This window comes from Ochotona princeps, chromosome 2 (assembly GCF_030435755.1).
Source record: "Ochotona princeps isolate mOchPri1 chromosome 2, mOchPri1.hap1, whole genome shotgun sequence".
NCBI classification, from domain to species: Eukaryota; Metazoa; Chordata; class Mammalia; order Lagomorpha; family Ochotonidae; genus Ochotona; species Ochotona princeps.
Genome location: NC_080833.1, coordinates 28307521 through 28329328, shown reverse-complemented (window position 1 = coordinate 28329328; position 21808 = coordinate 28307521). Strand labels below are relative to the sequence as shown.

Below are 21808 nucleotides of genomic sequence, written 5' to 3'. Positions count from 1 at the left end.
TTTGATGGCAAATATCCTAAAGGGTATGAGGTGACATCTCATTAAGGTCCCTCATTGATGGATGATGTTAAGCATCTTCTCATATGCTTGTTGAATGAATGGGTCCTTTCTAAGAAATGTCCGTCCTTTGTGCATTAAAATTTTTTATAAGTTATTTTATCTATCTGAGCAAGAGTGATTGCTGAGAGAGCTCTTCCATCAGCTGGATCACTCCCCATAAGCCCGCCACAGCTGGGGCTGGACTAGGTTATAGCCCAGAGCCAGGAGCCAGGCAGTCTGCTTGTGTTTGCCTTGTTAGCAGACACCTGGTCGCTTGAACCATCACCTGCTGCCTGCAGGGTCCGCATCAGGAAGAAGCTAGAGTTCGGAGCCAAAGCCACGCATTCCAGTGTAAGACATGGGTGTCTTGGCAGGTAGACAAATGCCTGCTCCCACTTTGCTTATTTCTTAATCGAATGGCTTGGTTTTTTTTTTTTTTTTTTTTGTTATTAAATTGTGGGGGTTGTTGTTATTGTTTTTTTGTTGTTGTTATTAAATTGTTATTAAATTGTGTACTGCAGTATTAACTCCTTAAATATTTGGTGAGTGGATATTTTCTCCCACCCTGTATGTTGCCTTTCCATCTGTTCATTGTTTTCTTTGCTCAAGTGAAGTTGGGCGTGGTTCCATTTGTCTGTTCCTGATTTTGTTGCCTGTGCTTTTGGTGTCACCTTCAAGAAACCATTGCCAAATCCAATGTCATGGAGCATTCCCTCCATATTTTCTTCCAAGAATTTTGCTATTCCAGGTCTTGCGTTTGGGTCTTTAAAGTCATTTTGAGTCAATTTTTGTATGTGGCATAAAGAGGGGCTCCAACTTGATTCTTTTGCAAGTGGCCATGCCATTGTCCAAGAACCATTAGAGAACAGGCTGCCATTTCCCCGTCACGTAGCTCTGGGACCCTCATGGAAGGCCACGCGCGAGTGAGTAGGATTTCTGACTCGCTACCCTGTACCACCCGATTCGGTGACTGCAGCCTCGTGGCTGTTGGGAAGCTGGGAAGTCAACTTTGTATTTCGTTACCATTCTTGTTGCTTTGAGAGTTCATTTAAATTTTAGGAATTTTTGTTTATTTCGGCAAGGAATGCCTCTGAGATTGTGATAGAAATTGCTTTACTTTTATAAAGTGCTTTCGATAAGGGCATTTAGCAATATTAAGCATCCTACCCCATGAACACAGCGTATCTTTCCATCATCTCTGTTTTCTTTAATTTTTTTTTCAGCAATCTCTTACGGTCTTCATGGTACAGGTGTTTCGCCTCTTTGGTTGTTTCCAAGTCTTTTATTCTTTTCCTTGCTGTTGTAAGTGGGATTGTTGTTGTTTTCTTTATAATGAACAAACACACCTTTGTTGTGCATTAGTTTTGCATTCTGCAACTTTCCTGTACTTATTAATGCTCACTCTTGTGTGTGTGTGTGTGTGTGTGTGTGTGTGGAATCACTAGGGTTTTCTAAGAGATAAGATCCTGTCTTCTGGGGGCAGAGATGCATTTGTGGCTTCCTTTCCAATCTGAATGTCTTTGACATCTTTTTCCGACCTGACCTCCCTGGGTAGAAGCGTGGCCATCCTACCAGTGTCCCTACCTTAGAGGAGAACCTTCCAGCTTCTCTACATGGCTTGTGACCTCCACTTTTGGAGGTCTTTTCATACATGGCCTTTCTTAGTTGGGGGAGTGGTTCCCTTCTGTCTCCAGTGTTTTGAGCCTATGCGCTCATCGACCAGGTTGTGAGGATAGTGAGGAGCGTTGATCCTCCTAGCCAAACCACAGCAAGGGTAGCAGCAGCATGGGAGGACTGGACACTCCCAGAGGGTCAGTGTGCAGGGTCAGGAGGCTCCCACAGACTCCGCCCCTCAGCCACCCCGACCAGGTGCACAAGCCCCGCCCACCAGGCCCCGGCCCCGCCCCGTCCCACATGCCCCGCCCCTGCCGTTTACACCTGTTCCCTTCCCCGTCTCCCCGCTGCACCCTGACCTGCGCAGTGGGTCCAGGGGAAGAATCTCGCATTCTCTACTTTCAGCGCCCTGGGAGGAAGATGAGATCCGCAGGGACCGCGTGGAGCCCCAGAGCGTGTCACTGTCCTGGCGGGAGCCTATACCCGCAGGCGGCCCTGGGGCCAACAACACGGAGTATGAGATCCGCTACTACGAGAAGGTGAGTGGAATCTTCTCCATGCCCTCCCTCCAGCAAGAGCCCTTCTCTGGCTTTCCGGGCTTTCCCCCACCCCACCCCGAGTCTCCCCTCCTGCCCTCCACTCCAGTTCCTCCAGTTCCTCCTCTCTCTCCTGGATTCTGCCCCAGGGCCCCCGCTGTCTGCATTCTCACCACTTCTGCTCACTCACAGTTGACCAAGGCCTGTCTCTGGTGGCTGGTCCAGATTGTGCGGCTGGATGTTACCCTTGTCCTTGGAGCAAGAACACAAATACCACATTGTTTCCCATTGTACAAAGCTGTGGGACTGTGGGGTGTATTGCTAGGTGGGGTGGAGGTAAGTGTTAACATCCAGCTCTCCCAAATGGCAAATAGGCAAAGGGTGTGCATGTAAAATGCCATCTACAATAATATGAAATAAATTCAGTAGTTTCTAGAATAAGCTCCACACGGCTGGTTGACCCCCAAGGAATACTTGTAATGGTAATGCTCCTAGAAGCCCTCGTCAGTGCATGATTGCCGCTAAGCTATGGCTTACAAAATAAAGTCCCAAAGACTTGGGCCATCCTCCACTGCTTTCCCAAGTCATAAGCAGGGAGATGGATCAAAACTGGAGCAGCCAGGGCACCAACAGGCTAATTTTTAAGATGATAATTGTGCACAATCTGAATTCTATTAGAAATATTCTGATGAGCTTTGGCAGAAAAAATGCTCTGCTCCCCTGCTTAATGACTGGGCGCTTGCCGCCCATGAGGACAGCTGGATTGAGTTTCTACCTTCTGGCTCCAGCCTCAGCCAGGTGCAGGTGTTTGGGGGAAATGAATTATTTTTGAAATATTTATTTATTTATTTGAAAGGCAGAGTGACATAGACAGAGGAAGCGATAGAAAGATCTTCTGTCTGCTGGTTCACTCTCAAATGGCTGCAACCAGCAAGGCTGGTCTAGGGCAAATCCAGGAGCTCGCATCTCCATCTTGGTCTGCCCCATGTGTGGCAGGGACCCAGGTACTTGGAGCACCCTCTGCTGCCTTCCCAGGTGCCTTAGCAGGGAGCTGAATTGGAAGCAGAGCAGCAGAGAATCAAACTGGCACCACTATTTGGGATGCTGGTTGTGCGAAGCAGTGACCCAACCTACCCACCGCACACAACACATGTCCCAAGAAATCAAAGGGTGAAAAGAGGAAGATGTGACCTCAGCTGTATGTGAGCGGCTTCCGAAACTCTCATGGAACCCACCCCCCGGAAGTTTGACAGGTTCCCAAGTCTGGGCAGATGTCAGGAGCCTCCTCCCTGGGGCCGAGTGCTTCTCATCTCAGCTTCCGCCTGCATACCAGCCAGGGTCCTAGAGCAGAGGGGCTGGCCCAGTGAATGCATGTGGCGGCTGTGGAGCCTGGCAGTCTTGCTCCTTGCTCCTCCCCAGCTTTCTATCAACCTTCCTGCTCTCATGCGTCCCATGCCATTGCCTTCTGTGTCTCCATGCTGACCTGCCTGGAGGGACCGTGTGACCCGCCAGCTTGGGTCAAAGCCTGCTCTGTGTCCATAGAACTAGTGCCACAGGGGTGCTTGAAGTCAGGGCAAGGTGGGGGGCGTGCTGCCCTGGGGACTATGGGTGTGGCAGGGGGTCTGAGAAGCTCCAGGATAGGGTGGGGGCAGAGATGGAATTCTTCGAGGAACATCTCCAGGGCATTCCATTGGCAGATTCACTGGGGGTCAAGCTGGGGCCATTTGATGCGGGGTTCAGAGCAGGACCTAAGAGCTGCACAAGGGGTCGCCTGACCCCTGCCTTGGCCTCACCTATCAAAGGTAGAGGGAAATGGAGACTCAGGGCCTAGGAGAAGACCTAGCACTGTAGCCATTGCTGTCTGAGTCAGTTACTGTGTTAGTGAAGACGGGACAAGACATACAGTCGTGTCCCAAGAGAATGGGAATCCCTGCGAGCCCTTCAGGGCCAGGGTCCTTTTTCTGTTCTTTCCTGGGAGGCTCAGGCCCACAAGGATAGTCTAGCATTTGTCTCCAGTTTCAGTGTGAGGTGGAACGTGTGGGATCCTGTGGGAGAAATCTGGGGAATGGCCCAGGATGACCCGGGCTAGGCCTCTACCCAGCCCATTCCCAGATCAGGGTATTTCTCCTCCTGTCCTGCCCTGCTCCTTTCTTCCATCCTCCTCCCAGGGTTGGCTCTGGCCCTGGCCTGGACGCCACTTCTCATCCCTCTCCAGGGTCAGAGTGAGCAGGCGTACTCCACGGTGAAGACAGGGGCGCCCGCGGTCACCGTCACCAACCTGAAGCCGGCTACTCGCTACGTCTTTCAGATCCGGGCAGCTTCTCCAGGGCCTTCCTGGGAGGCTCAGAGCTTCAACCCCAGCATCGAAGTGCAGACCCCTGGGGAAGGTGAGTGGCAAGTGCAAGGGACCGGGACCCTGGGGGAGGAGGGATGAATAGAGAAGAATTACTTAGCAGTGGGGGAAGCCTACAGCACATTTCTCTGCAGCCCACTTAGCGAACGAATGTGGACTCTGCCAACACTGGCTTGACCACCCCTAGGAATTGCCCTGCCCTGCGGAAGCTGGCAAGTGCAAACTCCAGACAGCTGCAGCCTTGCCTCTCTCGGGACCCACCACAGGTCTTAGGGAGCCACCCCTGGCTCTCCCTGGAATCACTGCCGCTCTCTTGGGAGAAGGTACAGCCTTGGGGTCCGCTCTTGCAGCCATAGCTGGCTCCTTCCTCCAAAATGCTTGCTCTCTGCTCTGAGAGAGACTCCAACTGGGACACAGCTCTCTTGCTGAAGGAGAGGGACCATGCTGCAACACTAAACCAAGCACAGTGAGGACAGTGGGCCAATTACACAGTGTGAGAATTGTGCTTCCACAAAGCTGCCATTAAAAACAAAACCAAGCGGAAATTGAACTCGCTCTCCAGGTCTTAAAACATCTCCAGCCTCTCTGGGGTCTGTGGTATTGTGTTGGCTCGCTCTCTCTGCCCCTGGGCGCCCGCCCGCTGGGCTCCCCATCTGATTGCCTCTCCTGTTGGTGACCCCACCCTCAAGATCTCACCTCTATCGGAGCAGCTCCTGAAAGTATTTTCCTCAACAAAGGCAGTTACCCCCCACCTCCTCCGAGGCATTCTGGCACCAGCTGTCAAGATAATGCTTCTTCCCAACCTGCCACACAAGCAGGCTCATCTAAGATCGGCAGAGCTCTGAGCCCACAGGGAGCTGGAGATAAAACGTGCAGGGAATTGGAGTTCTGGGAAAGAAGACAGCACCTCTTGCCGGGATTGCCCCGTCTGTGTCAGACCTGGGCCAGGTGCTGGGGAGAGGAGATTAGAGCTGTGTCCCGTAGGCTGGGGAAGTGGTGAAAAAGGGGAAGGAAGGGATCTGGGGTGGAGGAAGTCAACAGAGCAAGGGCTCAGGGCTCGGCAGGCACAGGAGCTGGAGCTGTGAGCTGAGACCGGCCCGAGGGTTCCTGTTTCCGGGGTCCCTCTAGATCAGAGACTGCCCAGCCCTGGTCTCCCTGCGAGGTGTGGCCCTGGCTATGGGGTCCATAATGTTTCTCCTAACCCCATGAGCACTTCCTTTTTTTTTTGGCAAATCGTGACCCCATCTCTCACCAAGTCAGGGTTTTAAAGAAAGGTTTATTCATTTACTTCAGAAGCAGAGCAACAGAGAGAAAGGGAGAGACAGAGAGAGAGAGATCTTCCATCTGCTGTTGTACTCCCCAAATACCTGCAACAGCTGAGACTAAGCCAGGCCAGAGGCAGGAGGCAGAAACAGTGTCCTGACCTCCTGCCCGGACAGCAGTGCCTAGGCACCTGGGCTATCACCTGCTGCCTTCCCAGCAACGTTAGCAGGAAGCTGGACCACGAGCAGAGTGACTGGGACTTGAACTGGCACTGCGATATGAGATGCTGGAGACCCAGGTGGTGGCTTCACTTACTGAGCCTCAGTGCTGCCTCCAGGATCTTTTTGATTATTTGTGAATTTATTTTCACTTTATTTGAGAAGCAGAGAAGGGGGCATACCTTCTTCTGTTGATTCACGCCCCAGATGGTCAGAATAACAAGGGTGGGGGGCCAGAAGAAAATGAGGAATTGAGAACTCCACCCACATCTCCCACACAGATGGCAGGAACTTGAGTAAGCCATCACCTGTGGCCTCCCAGGATGTGTTTTTTTTTTTTAGAAAGATTATTTATTTATGTGAAAGGAGAGGAGATCTTCCATTTGTTGGTTCACTCTCCAGATGGCCGCAATGGCTGGAACGGGGCCAGTCCAAAGCCAGGAGCCAGGAACTTCCTCTGGATCTCCCGCTTGAATGCAGAGGCCCAAGCACTTGGGTCATCCTCTGTTGCTTTCCCTGATGGGAAGTGGAGCAGCCAGGACTTGAACCGGTGCCTACACGGGAGTCTAGAGCAGCAGCGTCACTCACTGTGCCACAGTTCCAGTTCCCCAGGATGCTGTGCACACGGCAGTGCCTTGAGGAGATGTATTAACAGAAATCTGTGATCAAGCCAAGAGCAGATTCACACTGTGGCAATCCAGGAATACTGACACCCAAGCAGGGTCTTAACCACCTGCGGACTGCCTGCCCCCCCGACAGCCAGCCTGTGTTATCTGGTGTTTTCTGTGTGTCAGGAATGAGTGATTGTGTGGCTGGCTCACGGTCTGTCCCCACGCCACAGCCATGGTGTTTTCTGAGACTGGGGGCAGCTCAGCAATGGACTGGGAGAGCACCCCCTCCCCATCTGGGCTCTTGGCTGCAGCCGTGCTGTCCCCTACCTCGTGGGCCTTGCCCAAAGCAATCATCCATACAGCAGCTACATTCTTTCAGTTTGGGAGTGGGGAAAGCCGGAGGATACCCAAGGCAGAAGCTACCGTGACCTGTAACTTGATCATGAAGACACATCCCATCAATTTAGCCAAGTTTGAATCACCAGATGTGAATGAGCCCACTAGAGCCAGCCTGGGGGGTCTGGGGAAGGAATGCCAGGAAGTGGGGTCCCAAGCTGACCTTGTCTCCTCCTCCTCCCTGTCTGTGCATGTGGAAACTCTGTTGCACACATTGCACACCTGGGGCTCTGAAGTCCCCCTTGGGCCCTAGCTTTGTTGGCCTTGAACACCGACTCTGTGATGCTCTGCCTTCTCGCTCCTCCAGTTCTTGGACCAGGTCTGTCTCTATCCAGTCATGGATTGTTCTCGCCTGCACCTGCCCTGCTGGGCTGCAGCCTGGGGCCTTTCTTCTCCTGTTCCTCACACCTCACATGCTGAGGCTGCCTGCACAGGTGCAGTTTTCCAGCACAGAGGTCAGCTCTGTGTTGTCGCCATCCTTGGTCTTTGCTGTGACCCTCCACCTCTCTCAGGCCCCTGCCCTCCTTCTGCACTTCCCATGAGGCAGATGCCTTCATTGCTTTCCTCCTTGGGCAGGACAGCCCTCACGGTGAAGTTCATCCTCCTGAGCTTGGCATTCCCAGCGCTCCAGGTTTTGTCTCCCCAATACCTGCCATCCTTCCCATCCCCCCACACCCACCCAGTGTCACCCCTCATCACTCACTCGCTGCCTCATTGTAGTCTGCTCCACAGCCACACGGGGCGACCTGCCACTTTCCAACACAGCAGGTGCATCTAGGCATCCTCAGAAGCCTCTTCAATCTGCAGGTGCGGTTGAATGGTTGTCTTCCGTGACACCTCGCTGGCTTTGGGAAGCAGTTACTGTGCTTCTGCCCAGCTCTGCTTCTTTTTCCAGGATGTTTTGCTTCTCCTGCTTCCTGCTCTGTGCACTCCTGCAGGGCAGGGATGGATGGACCAGTGGATGGGCTGAGGGGCCTGGGTCAGGGGGGCTCTTTGGGGGGGTGGAAATAGTTCAAAGCTGAGGCTTTTGGAATCAGGTTCGAGGCTTAGGGGTTCACCACTTATTAACTGTATGACCTTGGGCAAATTCACCTAAATCCTTCCTGTCTCAGCCGTAAAATGGAGACGGGCACATCTTAGTGTTGTTGCCATGGTAAAGTGCATGGAGTAGTGTCCTAAGTAGGTGAAGTGTTAGTTAACTCACCTAGTGTTAGCTCCTGTGAGTGTGGGTAGAGGAGCCAGACACCCTCTGTGGAGCCCCTCTAAGCCCTGCTCACTCATGGAAGAGGCCTGGCCTTGCCTGCCTACAGCCCTGCTCCTCTCAGAACCAGGCTACAGGGAAGGAGCCTCCCACCCTGGGAGGAGAGGAAGCATTTGGGATTCCCAGTGCACTGTCACCAGTGGGACAGTGGTGGGTACAGTGGTGGGCACAGGGGTGCTGAGGGAATCCTGTTATGGCATGAGGACAGTGCTCTCTACCGACCTCAACTTCCTGATGTTCCCCCTCTGCAGTTGCATCAGAGCCCAGGGACCAGAGCCCTGCAGTTGTTGTCACTGTGGTGACCATCTCAGCCCTGCTTGTGCTGGGCTCCGTGATGAGCGTGCTGGCCATCTGGAGGAGGTAGGTGGCTGGTCCCAGCCTGGGGTTGGGCACTGCTCGGTGTGTGTGTGTGTGTGTGTGTGTGTGTGTACCTTAACATGGACTCACAGGCACCAGTGTCTACACCTGTTCACACATGAAGCTGCTTTGCACATGTCAAGCACACTGCTGCATTGGATATGGGCACCGCCCCCTCGCTGCTCCTGCGGCAGCCAGCACTGCAGCTGGCTCAGCCACTCTGGGATAAAAGGGATTTAGCTCCTTAACTCATTAAATGTCACAAGGCATCACCCAGGCAGGAATCAAGCCCCAGCTGCTTGGTTGCGATTAGGATTCTCCCGAGGAGTTCTGAGGCGCCCATCCCCTGCCCCTAGGGGATCTTGAGGCCTTTCAACACAGGCGAAGAGAAGAAAGGCTGTGTGTGTGTGTGTGTGTGTGTGTGTGTGTGTGTGTGTGTGTGTGTTGGACAGGGAAGGAAATTCATAAGGCAGAACCTCCCGCTACAGCAGAAAGCAGTTTGTGGGAGAGAAGGCAGAGAGAGATTGGGAGGAAGGAACTTGCATCCAGATAAGTCTGGGTGAGAGAAGGTTCCAGGCCTTTTGCTCACAGCAGAGGGAGGCCTCTGATGCAAAGGCACTTGTGATGGGGAAGGGGAGAGGTGGGAAGGTTGCAGGAGTCAGGCTGGATGGGACAAGCGGGTGGAGGACCTGTATCCCAGAACATCCTGCCTCCTGGAAGTGACTGGGCTGCAGGCATCCTGAGCATTTGTATGGCACTGGTTCCCTGTTCTGAGGGTGACCCAGGTCATGGTCTTGCCAGTCTGGGGCCAGGAGGGGCAGGAAGGCGGGACGGATGGGGTGGGGAAAGGAATGCCTTCTTGCAGACCATAGGACCTTATTATTATTTTTTTTTAATTATTTATTATTTAACTTCAGTAATTACATTGTATTATGTGACACAGTTACATAGATACTTGGGTTCTCCCCACCCCTCCCCAAACCCTCCCACCATGGTGGATTCCTCCACCTTGTTGCATAACCACAGCTCAAGTTCAGTTGAGATTTCCCCATTGCAAGCGTATACCAAACATAGAGTCCAGCATCTTATTGTCCCGTCAAGTTCAACGGCTTCTTAGGTATACCCTCTCTGGTCTGATGACAGAGCCAGCAGAGTATCATCCCAGTCAATTGAAAGCTCCAACATACCATCAGCAAAAATTTACATCATTATGGAATTAATTGACATAGTAATGAGTAACCAATATGTTAAAAGTAAATGCGGGATCCCAGCCACCTTCTGTGACCACCTCACCTATACTTCAATTTTAGTTTATACACAACATATAACATTCAAAACATAACATGTTATACATAACATCATATCATCTTAAATTAAGGCAAACATGTGGTATTTAACCTTTTGGGATTGGCTCATTTCCCTTAGCATTAAACCACAGGACCTTAAGTAGGTTAATTCAGGACCGGACAGATGCTAGAATGTCTGGTTCTGGATATGAGTGGGGGCAGGCGGAAGAAAGGGAGGGATGTGAGAAAGGAGTATTTTGGACAGGGACAGAGGAGTAGGCAGAAGGAGAGGGCAGGGGCCTCCTGCCTTGCTCGCTGTCAAGCTGCATTTTGGAGGGGAGCACCCCCAGGGCCTGGGGGTTAGCCAGGCTGACTCCTGCAGCACACAGCTTCCACCTTCACAGACTGTCTACCGGCCCCTCTGCATGTCCCTGCACCTGTGCTGGGCCATTGTCCCCTCACCCCGATTCATCCCCTCTGCTGCCCATCCTGGTGCTTCTCACTTCTGTGAGATGGTGTGGGCTAGTAGAAACCTTTGCTTCTCATCTCTCTCTCAAAATAATTGGATTTACTTATTTATTTGAGAAATAAAATGACACAGAGAAACATCTTCCATTGCCCAAATGCCTACAGCAGCCAGGCTGAAGCAGGAATCAGGAACTTCAGGACTTAGGCCACCATCTGCCGCCTTCCCAGGCACTCAGCAGGGAGTCAGACAGGAAATGGAGCATCCAGGACTAGAACCAGTGCTCCCATAAAGGATTTGGTGTTACATGTGGCGGCTTAGTATGTAATGCCACAGTGTCTGCCCCTGTGCGTTTCTCTTAACCATGCACCTTCTGATGTTCCCCTCTCTGCTCAGCCCTGCCCCTTCATCTGCACCCTTCTTTCTGGAAGTCTCCCCCTGTATCACAGGAGTTCTGACATCACCCAGTTGATTCCAGTGGCCACTGGGCAGTCTTCCCACCTCTGGTCTCCTTGTTCTTTGTCTTCTTCATCTCTAAGGACTTCTCTTCGGTCCGCCTCTCCTGTTGGAGTCTCCCTCCGGATTGTCCCACCCGCCCACACCTAACCCGGCCGTCTTCATGGCATCCTGCATCCTTTGCACCTGCTTTCCAGCTTCATCATTGGTCCCTCGTCTTCTCCACACCAGATTGACAAGCAAGCTCACCGGCCTCTCCCCCATCTTCTTCCTGCTTGTCCCAGGGGGGTGCCCTCCCCATGCCGGGACCCAAGGCCCGAGCCCCACCCCTGTTGCTGCCTTAGGAACCAATACTGCTCTTAAGGTCCCCTTCTTCCGCCACAAGATTGCCAGCGTGTCGTGGGGATTAGGAACAGGAGGCTGACTTTATCCTGATTTTGTTAGAAAGCCGAGCCCCGGAGTGCCCCCGCCATGGAGTGGGGAAGCTGGGAGGCGACGCAGTGCGGGGGCTACCCTTCCCTCCACTGCCCAGATGCCAGCTTCTCTGTTTTGCCAGCTGCCCCTTTGGCCTCCCTCTAACCTTCATGGAGCCCCGCCCCCACCCATTCCTGCGCACTTCCTTGTCCCTTGTTGCCAGGGCACAGCCAGCCCCCAGTTCTTCTCCTACGTCCCTGGAGGTTCTTTTGCGGTCACCCTGTGGCTTCCTTCTCTTCCACCCAGCCTCTCTAGTGGAGCCATCTTGCAACTGTGCCCTGGGCCCCCGCTGGTATCCTCAGAGGAGATCTCCCTTCTAGGCTCCACACACATACACATCCCCATGAGCACACACACACACACACACACACACACACAGCCATACTGCATACACACACATTCAGCACACACACAGAGCCATATCACACACACATTCCCCATGCACACCCATAGCACACAGTCACACCACACAAACACACATTCCCCATGCACACACACATGCCATACAGTCCACACACATTCTCCCATGCACATATATCCCCATGTGTACCCACCAAACAGCCACACCACATACGCCCACGTTCCCACACAGCCGGTGCCCTATGCATATCTCCCCAGCACCCACACCACGCACACACGCATCCCCATGCACACCCACATCACACACAGTCCCCAGGCGCACCCACATCACACACATACATTCCTCACACAGCCACACTACATGCATGCCTCCCTCTCACACACCCCCTGACACATACCCCACACTGGTATTACACATACAGCCACCTACCCCCACACCTTTCACAGACACATCCATGCCCCACACACACATCACATATAACCTCCTGTGCACACACAGCCACACCCTCTTACACCACAGGTACACTCACAGCCATATCCCATCCACACCCAAACTCCCACAACCACATGTACCCATCAGCATCCACACCCAGACGCACACAACCCACAGCACATCCTGTACTCCAAGCTCATTAGCTCTTCCTGTTTGCCGCTTGGGCCCCACAGCTTCACACTCTGACGGTGACTCTCCCTGCCAACCCTCTCCTATTGCACTCCATCTTACTAGATGGCACCCCTTGTACTCTGCCGTGCAGGGTCCTCCAAAAATCTCCAAGCCTCATAGCCCTGTCCTTCGCGGCCGCTCAAGTCCCCTCTCCTTGGCCCTATCCGTGACCACCCAAATGCTCAAGCCACTGTGGCTTCCTATTGAGGGGACAGCAGGATCTTCAGATTTGAAGCACAAATCAGGACCCACCCAGCACTGCCCGGCCCCCAGGGGGTTCTCCTGTGCTCCCAGCAAGGCCTTGCCAGCTGCAGTGGCCTTAGGTGCCAATCTGGGTCTTTGTTGACCGTGGCTGCCTTGCTTCTCCCATGCCTGGGCTGAGGGGCCCCCAGGGAGCCTGGGTCTCTCTGATCTGCTCTTTCATCTGCTGCAGGCTGACGGAAGGCAGCTCTGGGCTTAAGGTCAGGGCTAGGCTCTCCCGCGTTTGGGGGGCTGCAGGTATCTCCAGTGTATCAGGAAGCAATACAAAGAGGAATGTGGGTAGGGCACATGGGTTGGGACTGGGACCATGCCATAGCAAGGAGGCTGTCAAAACCTACAGGGCAAGAAGGCCCCTCTGTGGGGGCACATGCCCCCAGAGCTGGTGAAACTGGAGAGTAGGGGAGGGGCAGCCATTGCAAAGTTGTCTCCCCCAACCCCTGCACCTCCCACCCCAGGCCCTGCAACTACGGGAAAGGCGGTGCGGACGCCCACGATGAGGAGGAACTGTACTTCCACTGTGAGTTGCCTGTGCCGTGCTGGGGCGCAGCGGTCCCTTTGCTACCGCAACCTTAACCACTCTTCACCAACGACTGAAGTTCCATTCCTCAGGCTGTCTCTCTCTCCCTGCCTTCCCAGTCAAAGTCCCCACGCGCCGCACGTTCCTGGATCCCCAGAGCTGCGGGGACCCGCTGCAGGCTGTGCATCTGTTTGCCAAGGAGCTGGATGCGAAAAGTGTCACGTTGGAGCGGAGTCTGGGAACAGGTGAGAGGGGCCTCGCCCATTCCCGAGCCTGGCCCTACCTGACTGTTCTCAAAGCCCCGTGTGCTTCCACTATGCTTCCACCCTGCTGTCCTGTGGACCCACCTCAACCCACTTGGCTGCCTCATGCCTGGAAGCCCGGTTTCCACCCAGAAACCCTCACCTTGCCCAGATGCCAGAGAAGGGGTGTGGGGGGGATGTGTGGTCCCATCTTCCTCCCCTCTCCTGGTCCCCAAGGAGTTTTCAGGGTTGGTCTCTGGCAGCTTCATGGGGACAGTAGGGAGGGGCCTTTGCAAGCAGGGGACCCTGGCTCTGCGCTGACCAGGGGCGTGTGGACGGATGCTGGGAAGGGTAGCTGTCATGGTCCCCCACCACACTGTAGTCACTTGGAGTCTAGTGGCCTTTGATGCGCTGGTGCACAAGCAAGATCCTCACTCTGAGGCTTGGCAGCCCGAGAGACGGACAGGAAAGACCTGTTCTTTTTTACAGAGAGAGCCCAGGTCCGCACGGCCTGCGGGTCCTTGGGTTTAGCAGGATTCCCACTCCATGTCCAGGCTGGAAATGGCTACTGTCCTGAGTGCCCACACTCAGCCTGCAGCAGGCGTCTGAGGAGCTGTCTTCCCAACAGGGCGCTTCGGGGAGCTGTGCTGCGGCTGCCTGCAGCTGCCTGGCCGCCAGGCACTGCCCGTGGCCGTGCACATGCTCAGGGAAGGGTGCCCAGACTCGCAGAGGCTCAGCTTCCTGGCCGAGGCCCTCACGCTGGGCCAGTTTGACCACAGCCACATCGTGCGGCTCGAGGGCGTCGTCACCCGGGGTAGGCCCAGCGCTTTGCCCCTGGTGGGGGGCTGGTGGGTGGGGAGGGGCTCCATCTGAACTCCACCCCTGGGGCAACCTCTCTGATCCTGAGTGGCCTTTCTGACTCTTCGTGATACTTTGGGGGTCACTTTGCCCGGGGGTACAGCTCCCCATCTTTGCCTGTATCCACTCCACAGCTGCCAGAGGTTTCTGCTTTTGTGCCTTGGCCCAAGGGGTGAGGGCTGGGCAGAAGGGTGGCAGATCTGGGGAGCACAGCTTTGGTTCTGCCTCTCTTGGCTGAATTGGGGGCCTCTGGAAGGGGAATGCATGTTTGTTTAGGGCGGGCAGGTGACTTATCCCCTGCTTGTCCCTGTCCTGGGCACAGGAAGCCCTTTGATGATTGTCACCGAGTACATGAGCCATGGGGCCCTGGATGACTTCCTGAGGGTGAGTGGCCTGGGCCCTGGGTGCTGACGGTCCCTCTTGTGACTCTTGGAGGGGCTTGGGAATGCTGTCCTTCCCACAGCAAGGCTGGCCTGGTTGGTGCAGGCTACACTGCGGTCAGGAGATGGCTCAGCACTTCCCCAGAGCCTCCATCTTCTCCTCCCCCCTGCAGCAGCACGAGGGGCAGCTGGCGGCTGGGCAGCTGCTGGGGTTTCTGCCCGGGCTGGCGTCTGCCATGAAGTACCTGTCGGAGATGGGCTACGTTCACCGGGGCCTGGCGGCCCGCCGTGTGCTGGTCAGCCCAGGCCTCGTGTGTAAGATCTCCGGCTTTGGGAGGGGGCCCCGGGACCGAGCCGAGGCTGTGTACACCACCATGGTGAGGATGCCTTTGCTACCAAACCCTCTTTGCCCCTCCTGTGCCCACCAAGCTCCCCTCCCCCCAATCCCTGCTGCCAGAGACCCTGCCCCATCCCCTACACAGCTGGTGCCAGAGTGGGCATCCCCCTGAAACTGGCTTGTGTGTCCTTTCCTGGGGCAGAAGCTGGGAATGGGGTTGGGAACCCAAGTTCTCCCAGATCCACGGAGGGTGCTGCGAGGATGAGTGAACCCTGCCTCCCGCCCTGCCCCACACAGAGTGGCCGGAGCCCGGCTCTCTGGGCCGCCCCCGAGACGCTCCAGTTTGGCCACTTCAGCTCTGCCAGCGATGTGTGGAGCTTTGGGGTCGTCATGTGGGAGGTGATGGCCTTCGGGGAGCGGCCCTACTGGGACATGTCTGGGCAAGACGTGAGTTTTCCTACGGCTTCAATTCTTGCCTTCTGACCCTCCTAGTCCCATGCCCCACCTCTTGGCCTGTTTCTGGTCCCTCCTGACCACTCCCTGTCTCCCTGTATCCTCTTTGGAATGTGTGTGTGTGTGTGTGTGCGTGCTTGCGCACACATGTGCACACATGTTGGGGAGACCCGAAGCTTCCGGTCTGCTCCTTGCCTGTGGTCCAGGTGATCAAGGCCGTGGAGGATGGTTTCCGGCTGCCACCCCCCAGGAACTGCCCCTCGGCACTGCACCGCCTGATGCTCGACTGCTGGCAGAAGGACCCTGGTGAGCGGCCCAGGTTCTCCCAGATCCACAGCCTCCTGAGCAGGATGGGGCAGGACCCAGAGCCCCCGAAGAGTGCCGTGGTCCCCTGCCCCAGGTACCTTCCCCTCTCTCCCCAGCCTGGCATACTAGATGGTGTTGTAGGTGCAGTGACGCTCCTGTTCCCCCACCTCACCACCTCACCCGTCCAAGTGCTGTAGGGTGCGGGGTGCTAAAGCCGCTCCTGGGACTGGGAGGGGCCGTTACAAGATGGCGACTGGCCCAGGGCCAGGAGGCGGAGTTGGTCTCATCAGCAGGTAAACAGGAAGTCACAGGGATAGGCTAATGCTCTCGCTGTGATTACTGGCCTATCACGTAGTGCCAAGTGGACCCACGGGGAGAAGTGATTGGTGGAGAACGATATAAAAGTAGCTGGTAAAAGCTGGACAGGGACGGACGGAACAGACGGAACAGACGAGGACAACAGAGAAAGACTGGGGGGCGACGAGGAGAAAGACTGGGGAATGAAGCAGAGAGTATGGGAAGAAATGTGGGAAGAAGGGTGGTGGAAAATGGAAGGAAGGTTGGCGGAAGAAGCAGAGAGGAAAGCTTAGACCAATGGGTACAGGAGCAGCAGAGAGAAAGTTTTAAATGCAGCCTCTTTTGGCAGTGAAGGGTCCGGTTGCCAGCTTTTCCCGGACCCCCAAGAGTATGCCTTGGCATTTTTAGTGTCGCCGCTGCTGGGCAGCAGCGACAAAGTGCCACTGCCCATCCAGGTACCCCTTGCCGCACTCACCTCCCTCTCACTTCTCGTGTGCTCTGTCACCTTTGCTCTGGTCCCAGCGCCAGGAAAGCTGCCTGGGAGAAAAGATGTGGCAGGAGTCCCAACACATTAGCTCCTGATCCTTGGTTGGAACTCGAGTTCCAACAGAGAGGTGAAATGACTACTTGCCGCAACTATAGCTCGCTTCTCAGGCCCCCAGCTTATCCCAGGTGTGTCCACTCTCCAACTGGCCCCGGTACTCCTGTGCCTTTCACTGACTCAGCTTGCCACCTGCCTGGCTATCCTGCGGCCCCACCCCTCTGGGAACGTGCAGGCCTGCTCAAGAGACTGGTCCATCCCTGCCCTACCCTTTCCCAGCCGGCCCCCTCCCCACTCCCAGATGCAGCAGACCTCAGCCACGGACTGACCGCAGCCCATCACACCCCCAGGCCTCCCACGCCCCTGGCCGACCGTGCCTTCTCCACCTTCCCCTCCTTCTGCTCCGTGGGTGCGTGGCTGGAGGCCCTGGATTTGTGTCGCTACAAGGACAGCTTTGCAGCTGCTGGTTATGGGACCCTGGAGGCCGTGGCCGAGATGACTGCGCAGTGAGTCGGAGGGACCGGGGTCAAGGCTGGGGTGTGGGGAATCGAAGGGTCCTGCTTCTGCCCAGATAGTGAGTCCCCCAACCTGTCCTGGTTCTGGGTTCACGGAAGGTGAGGGCCTTGTGGGAGGGCCTGACCTGTGCTTCTCCGTCTGTTCCAGGGACCTGACCAGCCTGGGCATCTCTTCGGCAGAACATAGAGAGGCCCTCCTCAGCGGAATTGGGGCCCTGCGGGCGCGAGTCCTACAGCTACAGGGCCAGGGGGTGCAGGTGTGAGGACTCTGGTGCTGTACCCTGCCAGGGTGGGAGGGAGCACCCTCCTCTTGGATCCAGGGCTGGTCTGGAGTCACAGCATCGTCCATTTCACTGCCTTCTCTCATTTCCGCTTGGGATGTCCTGACTGACCTAGTACTCCTGGCAGAGAGGTTCAGCTCTCTGGGGAGGTAAGATGGGATGGGGCCAGGATGCAGGGGAGGTGGCAGAGATCAAGCTGCCGTGCCTTGTACCTGCCCCTTCTGTCTTTCACACTTGCTGGGGTCCAGGACCTGCTCCAGTGTGGGGCCCCTTTTTCTACCCACACAATAGCCAGTCTGACAGCACAGGCCACCAAGGCAGCCCAGGGAGAGACGCCTGGCCAGAAGAGATAATGTCCTTAGCTCCCTGGGACTTGGCTGGGACCTGTCTGCACAGGCAAGGCTGGCACTGAGCTCTGGGGCTGCATGCCAAGGGTTGGGGACCCAGGAGCCAACTGCTTCCCTGTCTTTGGGCTGACAGTTCAGGGTGAGGGCCAGGGGCCTGTCCAGGCCGTGCAATGTCCTGGTGCTTCCCTCAGGCCTCACAAGGACCCCTCCCTCCATTTGCATTCCTTTTGTTAACTCAGTGGCTGGGGCATGGCTGGCAGCTTCCTGGTGTTCCCCCAGAGCTCTGCTGTCTAGCCTGGGAGTGGACAGAGAATCTCAGAGATGGGCCTCTGTCTCTCACAGGCTTAATTAATTTCCATTGTACAGATGGAAAAACTGAGGCCCCGAGCTGGCCAGAGCTGGGGTCAGAACCCAGATTGGGGATGAGGATGGCTCTGGGCAGAGTAGCAGGCATGCCCAGTGGCACCAGTTCCTTGAGGTGAAAAGCTCCAGCCTTCCCAGGAGTACCTCCTCCCTCTGACATCCTTGGCTCTGACTACAAAGCTCCTTATCCAGGTGGCCCTCCTGGCAGCAGTGGTGACCAGGGAGGCAGGGCTGTGATGGGGGCAGCAAGAGGCTGCTGGAACTAGACAGGCTTCAGAGCCTAAGTTGGCGTGGGTCACCCTGTTCCAGTCTGGCTGTGCATGGGGGTGGTGTGGGGCAGGCTGGGGAGGAGGATGGGGTGCAGGAGGCAGAGGGCGTGCCCTAAGAGGTGAGCTTAGGGCCAGGAAGTAACAGGGGCACCCTCTGTTGGTACATGTTGGGAGAGGGGTGCAGGGATCCCCCTGAGATGGCAGGTGAGGACCAGACCAGTGGGCAGGCTCAGCTCATGCTCGTGGCAGGACCAGCAGGGGACTGGGAGAGGCGGTGCACCCCAGGGGAGCACTCCGTGGAGGGGCCGGTGACTCAGAGCAGTGCCTTTGCCTCCCCTTGCCCTCGCCTCAGCAGCAGCTCCCCAATTCTCCCCTGAGCACCCGCCCCAGGTCCCTGAGAGACTTGGAGGGTCCTGGCTCCACTTGTAGCGGGGCTGCGGGGAAGAGGGTGTGGGCTCCCGCCACGTGCCCTGCAGGTCTTGTTTTGCCTACTCCCTCCGAGGGACCCTGGCCCAGCACCCAGGAGACAGAGGTGTGGACAAAGCTTCCTTCGCTCTCTCGCCCACCCCACCTTACTCCAGCCACATCAGCGGTTTCCTTAAGATCAGAGCCCACCCCCCCACCCCGGCTGCTGCGGGGAGGGCCCAGCTGTGTTGGCAAGACTTCGGCGTCCAGGGTAGATCTCCCCTCCACTGAGGCGTGAGGTCCCAGCATCCTGAAGGGCCCCAGGCCTCGCCCCACCCAGGTGCCAGTGCAGGGTGATGGCTCTCGGGCAGCCTTCTATAGATCTATTTTTATATGGAACTCCTTCAGCAGGCAGAGGGAGGTGGCCTGCCACCCCCACCTATCACCCCGGTCTGAACCCACCCAAGGGAGGGAAGGGGCTGCTGTGGGGCATGGTTCCTTGAACTAATCCCGAAGATGTTTTTATATTTCTTGGGTTTCGTGTGCAGGACAAAGTAATAAACCTTGCCTGTGAGGTTGCCGCCTCTAGGGTGACAGTGTTTCATTACTCAGTGGCTTGTGTGAGAGGGTGTGGGCGCCCCTTCCTTCACGGGAGGTGGGGGCACACGCTGGAGATGCTGTGGGGTGTGCAGGCAGGGACAGGGGAGGTGGGCAGGGCCTCAGGGTGTGGAACCCGGTGCACAGATGTGGATTCAGCATAGAGCTGTGGGGTCATGGTGGCAAGCGGGTGACCTGGGGAGCATGTTGGGGAGAAGGGAGCCCTGGAGACACCCCAGCATTAGCATCCAGAGGCACCTGGGTGAAGGAGGGCTGGAGACAACGTGAGAGAAGCCGGAAGGGAATCGGGCATTGCAGCAGGAAAGCGAGCTTGTTTCGGTGTTCAGGTCTGACAACTTGGCAGGAAGAGGACAGCAGGTGGATATTGCCCCTAATGATGTTAGTCGACTGGGGTCATTGGACATAGATCCCGCAGCTGGATGCTGTGACCAGAAGGAATCCATTGTCTCATGGTTCTTAGAGCTGGGAGGGAAGGGTCTGCTCCAGGCATGGCTTGCGTGTGCTGTCTTCTCTTAGTGCCGTCCCACACCTCCTTGTCCAAATGTCTCCTTTTATTACATCCCGTGGTCAGCCTCACTTAATCAGATCCCCATATATAGTCACTTTCTGATTTGCTGGGGCTTAGAATTTCAATATAGGAATTTGAGGGAATGGGCACATAGTTCAACCCGTAATTGTTGGGGAGCAAAGGCAGATGAGAGGAACAGGGGGTGGGGTTGGGAGTCACTGGGGAAGTGTGGTGCGGGGAGGAAGAGTAGGCTGTGGGCCAAGGATTGCCTGCAGCTGTGGCACACAGGCACTGACACACACACACGCACTCTCTCTGCTTTTCTTGATTGGCTGGCTAGGACTAGCACTTCTCTCCTAGCCTGGCTGTCCTCACCCACAGGCTCCACGGACAGGGAAGTGGCATCCCCAGCATGACTTTCCTTCCCTGAGAGCCAGCTGAGCACCAGCTCACTGGGACAGACGGGGATCAAAACCCACCTCTCGGCAGGCTGGAGAATGGTGCTTTCCATGACTCTGGTTAACACGTGTGACCAAGAAAGCAACCCCACAGCTCGTTACAGTATGCTACACCATGCAGCTTGAAGATGTACCCAGACTTCACCTGTAAGAATCTCTACGATGTACATCTTCATTAGATACAGCACAGGGCCTCGTGGACAAAGTAGGTTTCCCATCACTCCCCTGGGCTAGACCCACCGGTTGGCGGATGAGCTGGATGGCTCCAGGCCTTGTGGGCAGGGCAGAGCTGCCCGCTCAGCTTTTGCATGATGGGAGCAGAGCAGGGGCACCTTCAGTAAGGCGGGCAGATCCGTCGAAGTCAGATGCCACCAACTCCAGCAGGTTCTTCCTTGTGTCCCCACCTGTTCCCTCAGGGAGGAATGAATGAGTGGGGTGGAGGTACGAGGAGCACAGCTGTGCCCAAGTCTGCCCTGGGACACTGGCAGGGAAGGTTCGCATGGAGCCCACACCCAGCAGGTGCCTGCTACTGTTAGGGCTGACACTCGCAGGTGGATGTGCAATGTAAGCTCAGGAACTGAACTCGACTGCTCTGGGCTGTGACACATGATCTTGGAAAGCCAAGATCATTTTGCCTGGGTGGGTGGGGATAGTTAATAAAGTGAAAACCAAGGACAGGTGATGATGGGACAGACTACAGAGAAAAAACAAAACAGCTGCACCTCCAATCCTCACTGACCCTTCTCCACAGTGCACAAGTCTTCACCCCACCCCATGCTCAACTTCAGCTGTGAGCAATGACCGTGGCATGTTTCACGAGTGGGGATGTGGGTATGTAAGTTCAACAGCCTCGGTGGCAATGGACTTTTACGTCTGATGCGCTGAGGAACACTGCCTAGGAGAGTGCCTGGCTGTCTCACATCCCACCCCACCCCACACACATCAACCGGCTTGTCCTGTGAGCCATTTTAGACACTGCAGGCCCCATCAGGAAGTATTGGGGCAAACAGTGAACAGACTTCCCTGGAGTGCTGGAGGTTTTTGGCACTGCCTCAGGGGTCCCCGCCCACAGCAGCCTGGCTTTTACTTTATGGCTGCAGAGGATGGTCCACACTCAGCTGCCCACAGGCATGAGCTAGGTAATATCAAAATCGAATACGGATGGCTTTGAACCAGAAGCGGATTGTCAGGCTAACAAGCTGCTCCTCAACCCCAGCTGACTGTGGGCCTATGTCATCAATCAGTACTTTTTTTTAAAGATTTATTTATTTTTATTGGAAAGTAAAAAGTACAGAGAGGAGGAGAGACAAAAAGCTCTTCCACCCGCTGACTCATCCCCAAGTGGTCACACAGCAGCCAGTGCTGAGCCAATTTGAAGCCAGGAGCCAGGATCCTCCTCCAGGTCGCCCATGCGGGTGCAGGGTCCCAAGGCCTTGGGCCATCCTCAGCTGTTTTCCCAGGCCACAGGCAGGGAGCTGGATGGGAAGTGGGGCCACCT

At 55.7% G+C, this 21808-nt stretch overlaps 2 protein-coding genes across 2 annotated transcripts in view; one reads left to right on the top strand and one right to left on the bottom strand.

Moving 5' to 3' along the window:
* EPHA10 (EPH receptor A10) overlaps positions 1 to 18144 on the top strand; it is a 44705-nt gene extending 26561 nt beyond the window's left edge. Inside the window, exons 6-17 of the mRNA XM_004591697.3 lie at positions 2059 to 2192; positions 4405 to 4576; positions 8543 to 8651; positions 13071 to 13132; positions 13252 to 13377; positions 14003 to 14188; positions 14555 to 14616; positions 14786 to 14989; positions 15247 to 15396; positions 15609 to 15802; positions 16897 to 17052; positions 17210 to 18144. Of these exons, the coding sequence (XP_004591754.3) occupies positions 2059 to 2192; positions 4405 to 4576; positions 8543 to 8651; positions 13071 to 13132; positions 13252 to 13377; positions 14003 to 14188; positions 14555 to 14616; positions 14786 to 14989; positions 15247 to 15396; positions 15609 to 15802; positions 16897 to 17052; positions 17210 to 17324 (1670 nt within the window). The 3' untranslated portion in view covers positions 17325 to 18144. The remainder of the gene's footprint in view (positions 1 to 2058; positions 2193 to 4404; positions 4577 to 8542; positions 8652 to 13070; positions 13133 to 13251; positions 13378 to 14002; positions 14189 to 14554; positions 14617 to 14785; positions 14990 to 15246; positions 15397 to 15608; positions 15803 to 16896; positions 17053 to 17209) is intronic.
* Positions 1 to 21808, bottom strand: part of ZC3H12A (zinc finger CCCH-type containing 12A) — a 251865-nt gene that overhangs the window by 27172 nt on the left and 202885 nt on the right. The gene's annotated exons all lie outside the window — the stretch shown is intronic.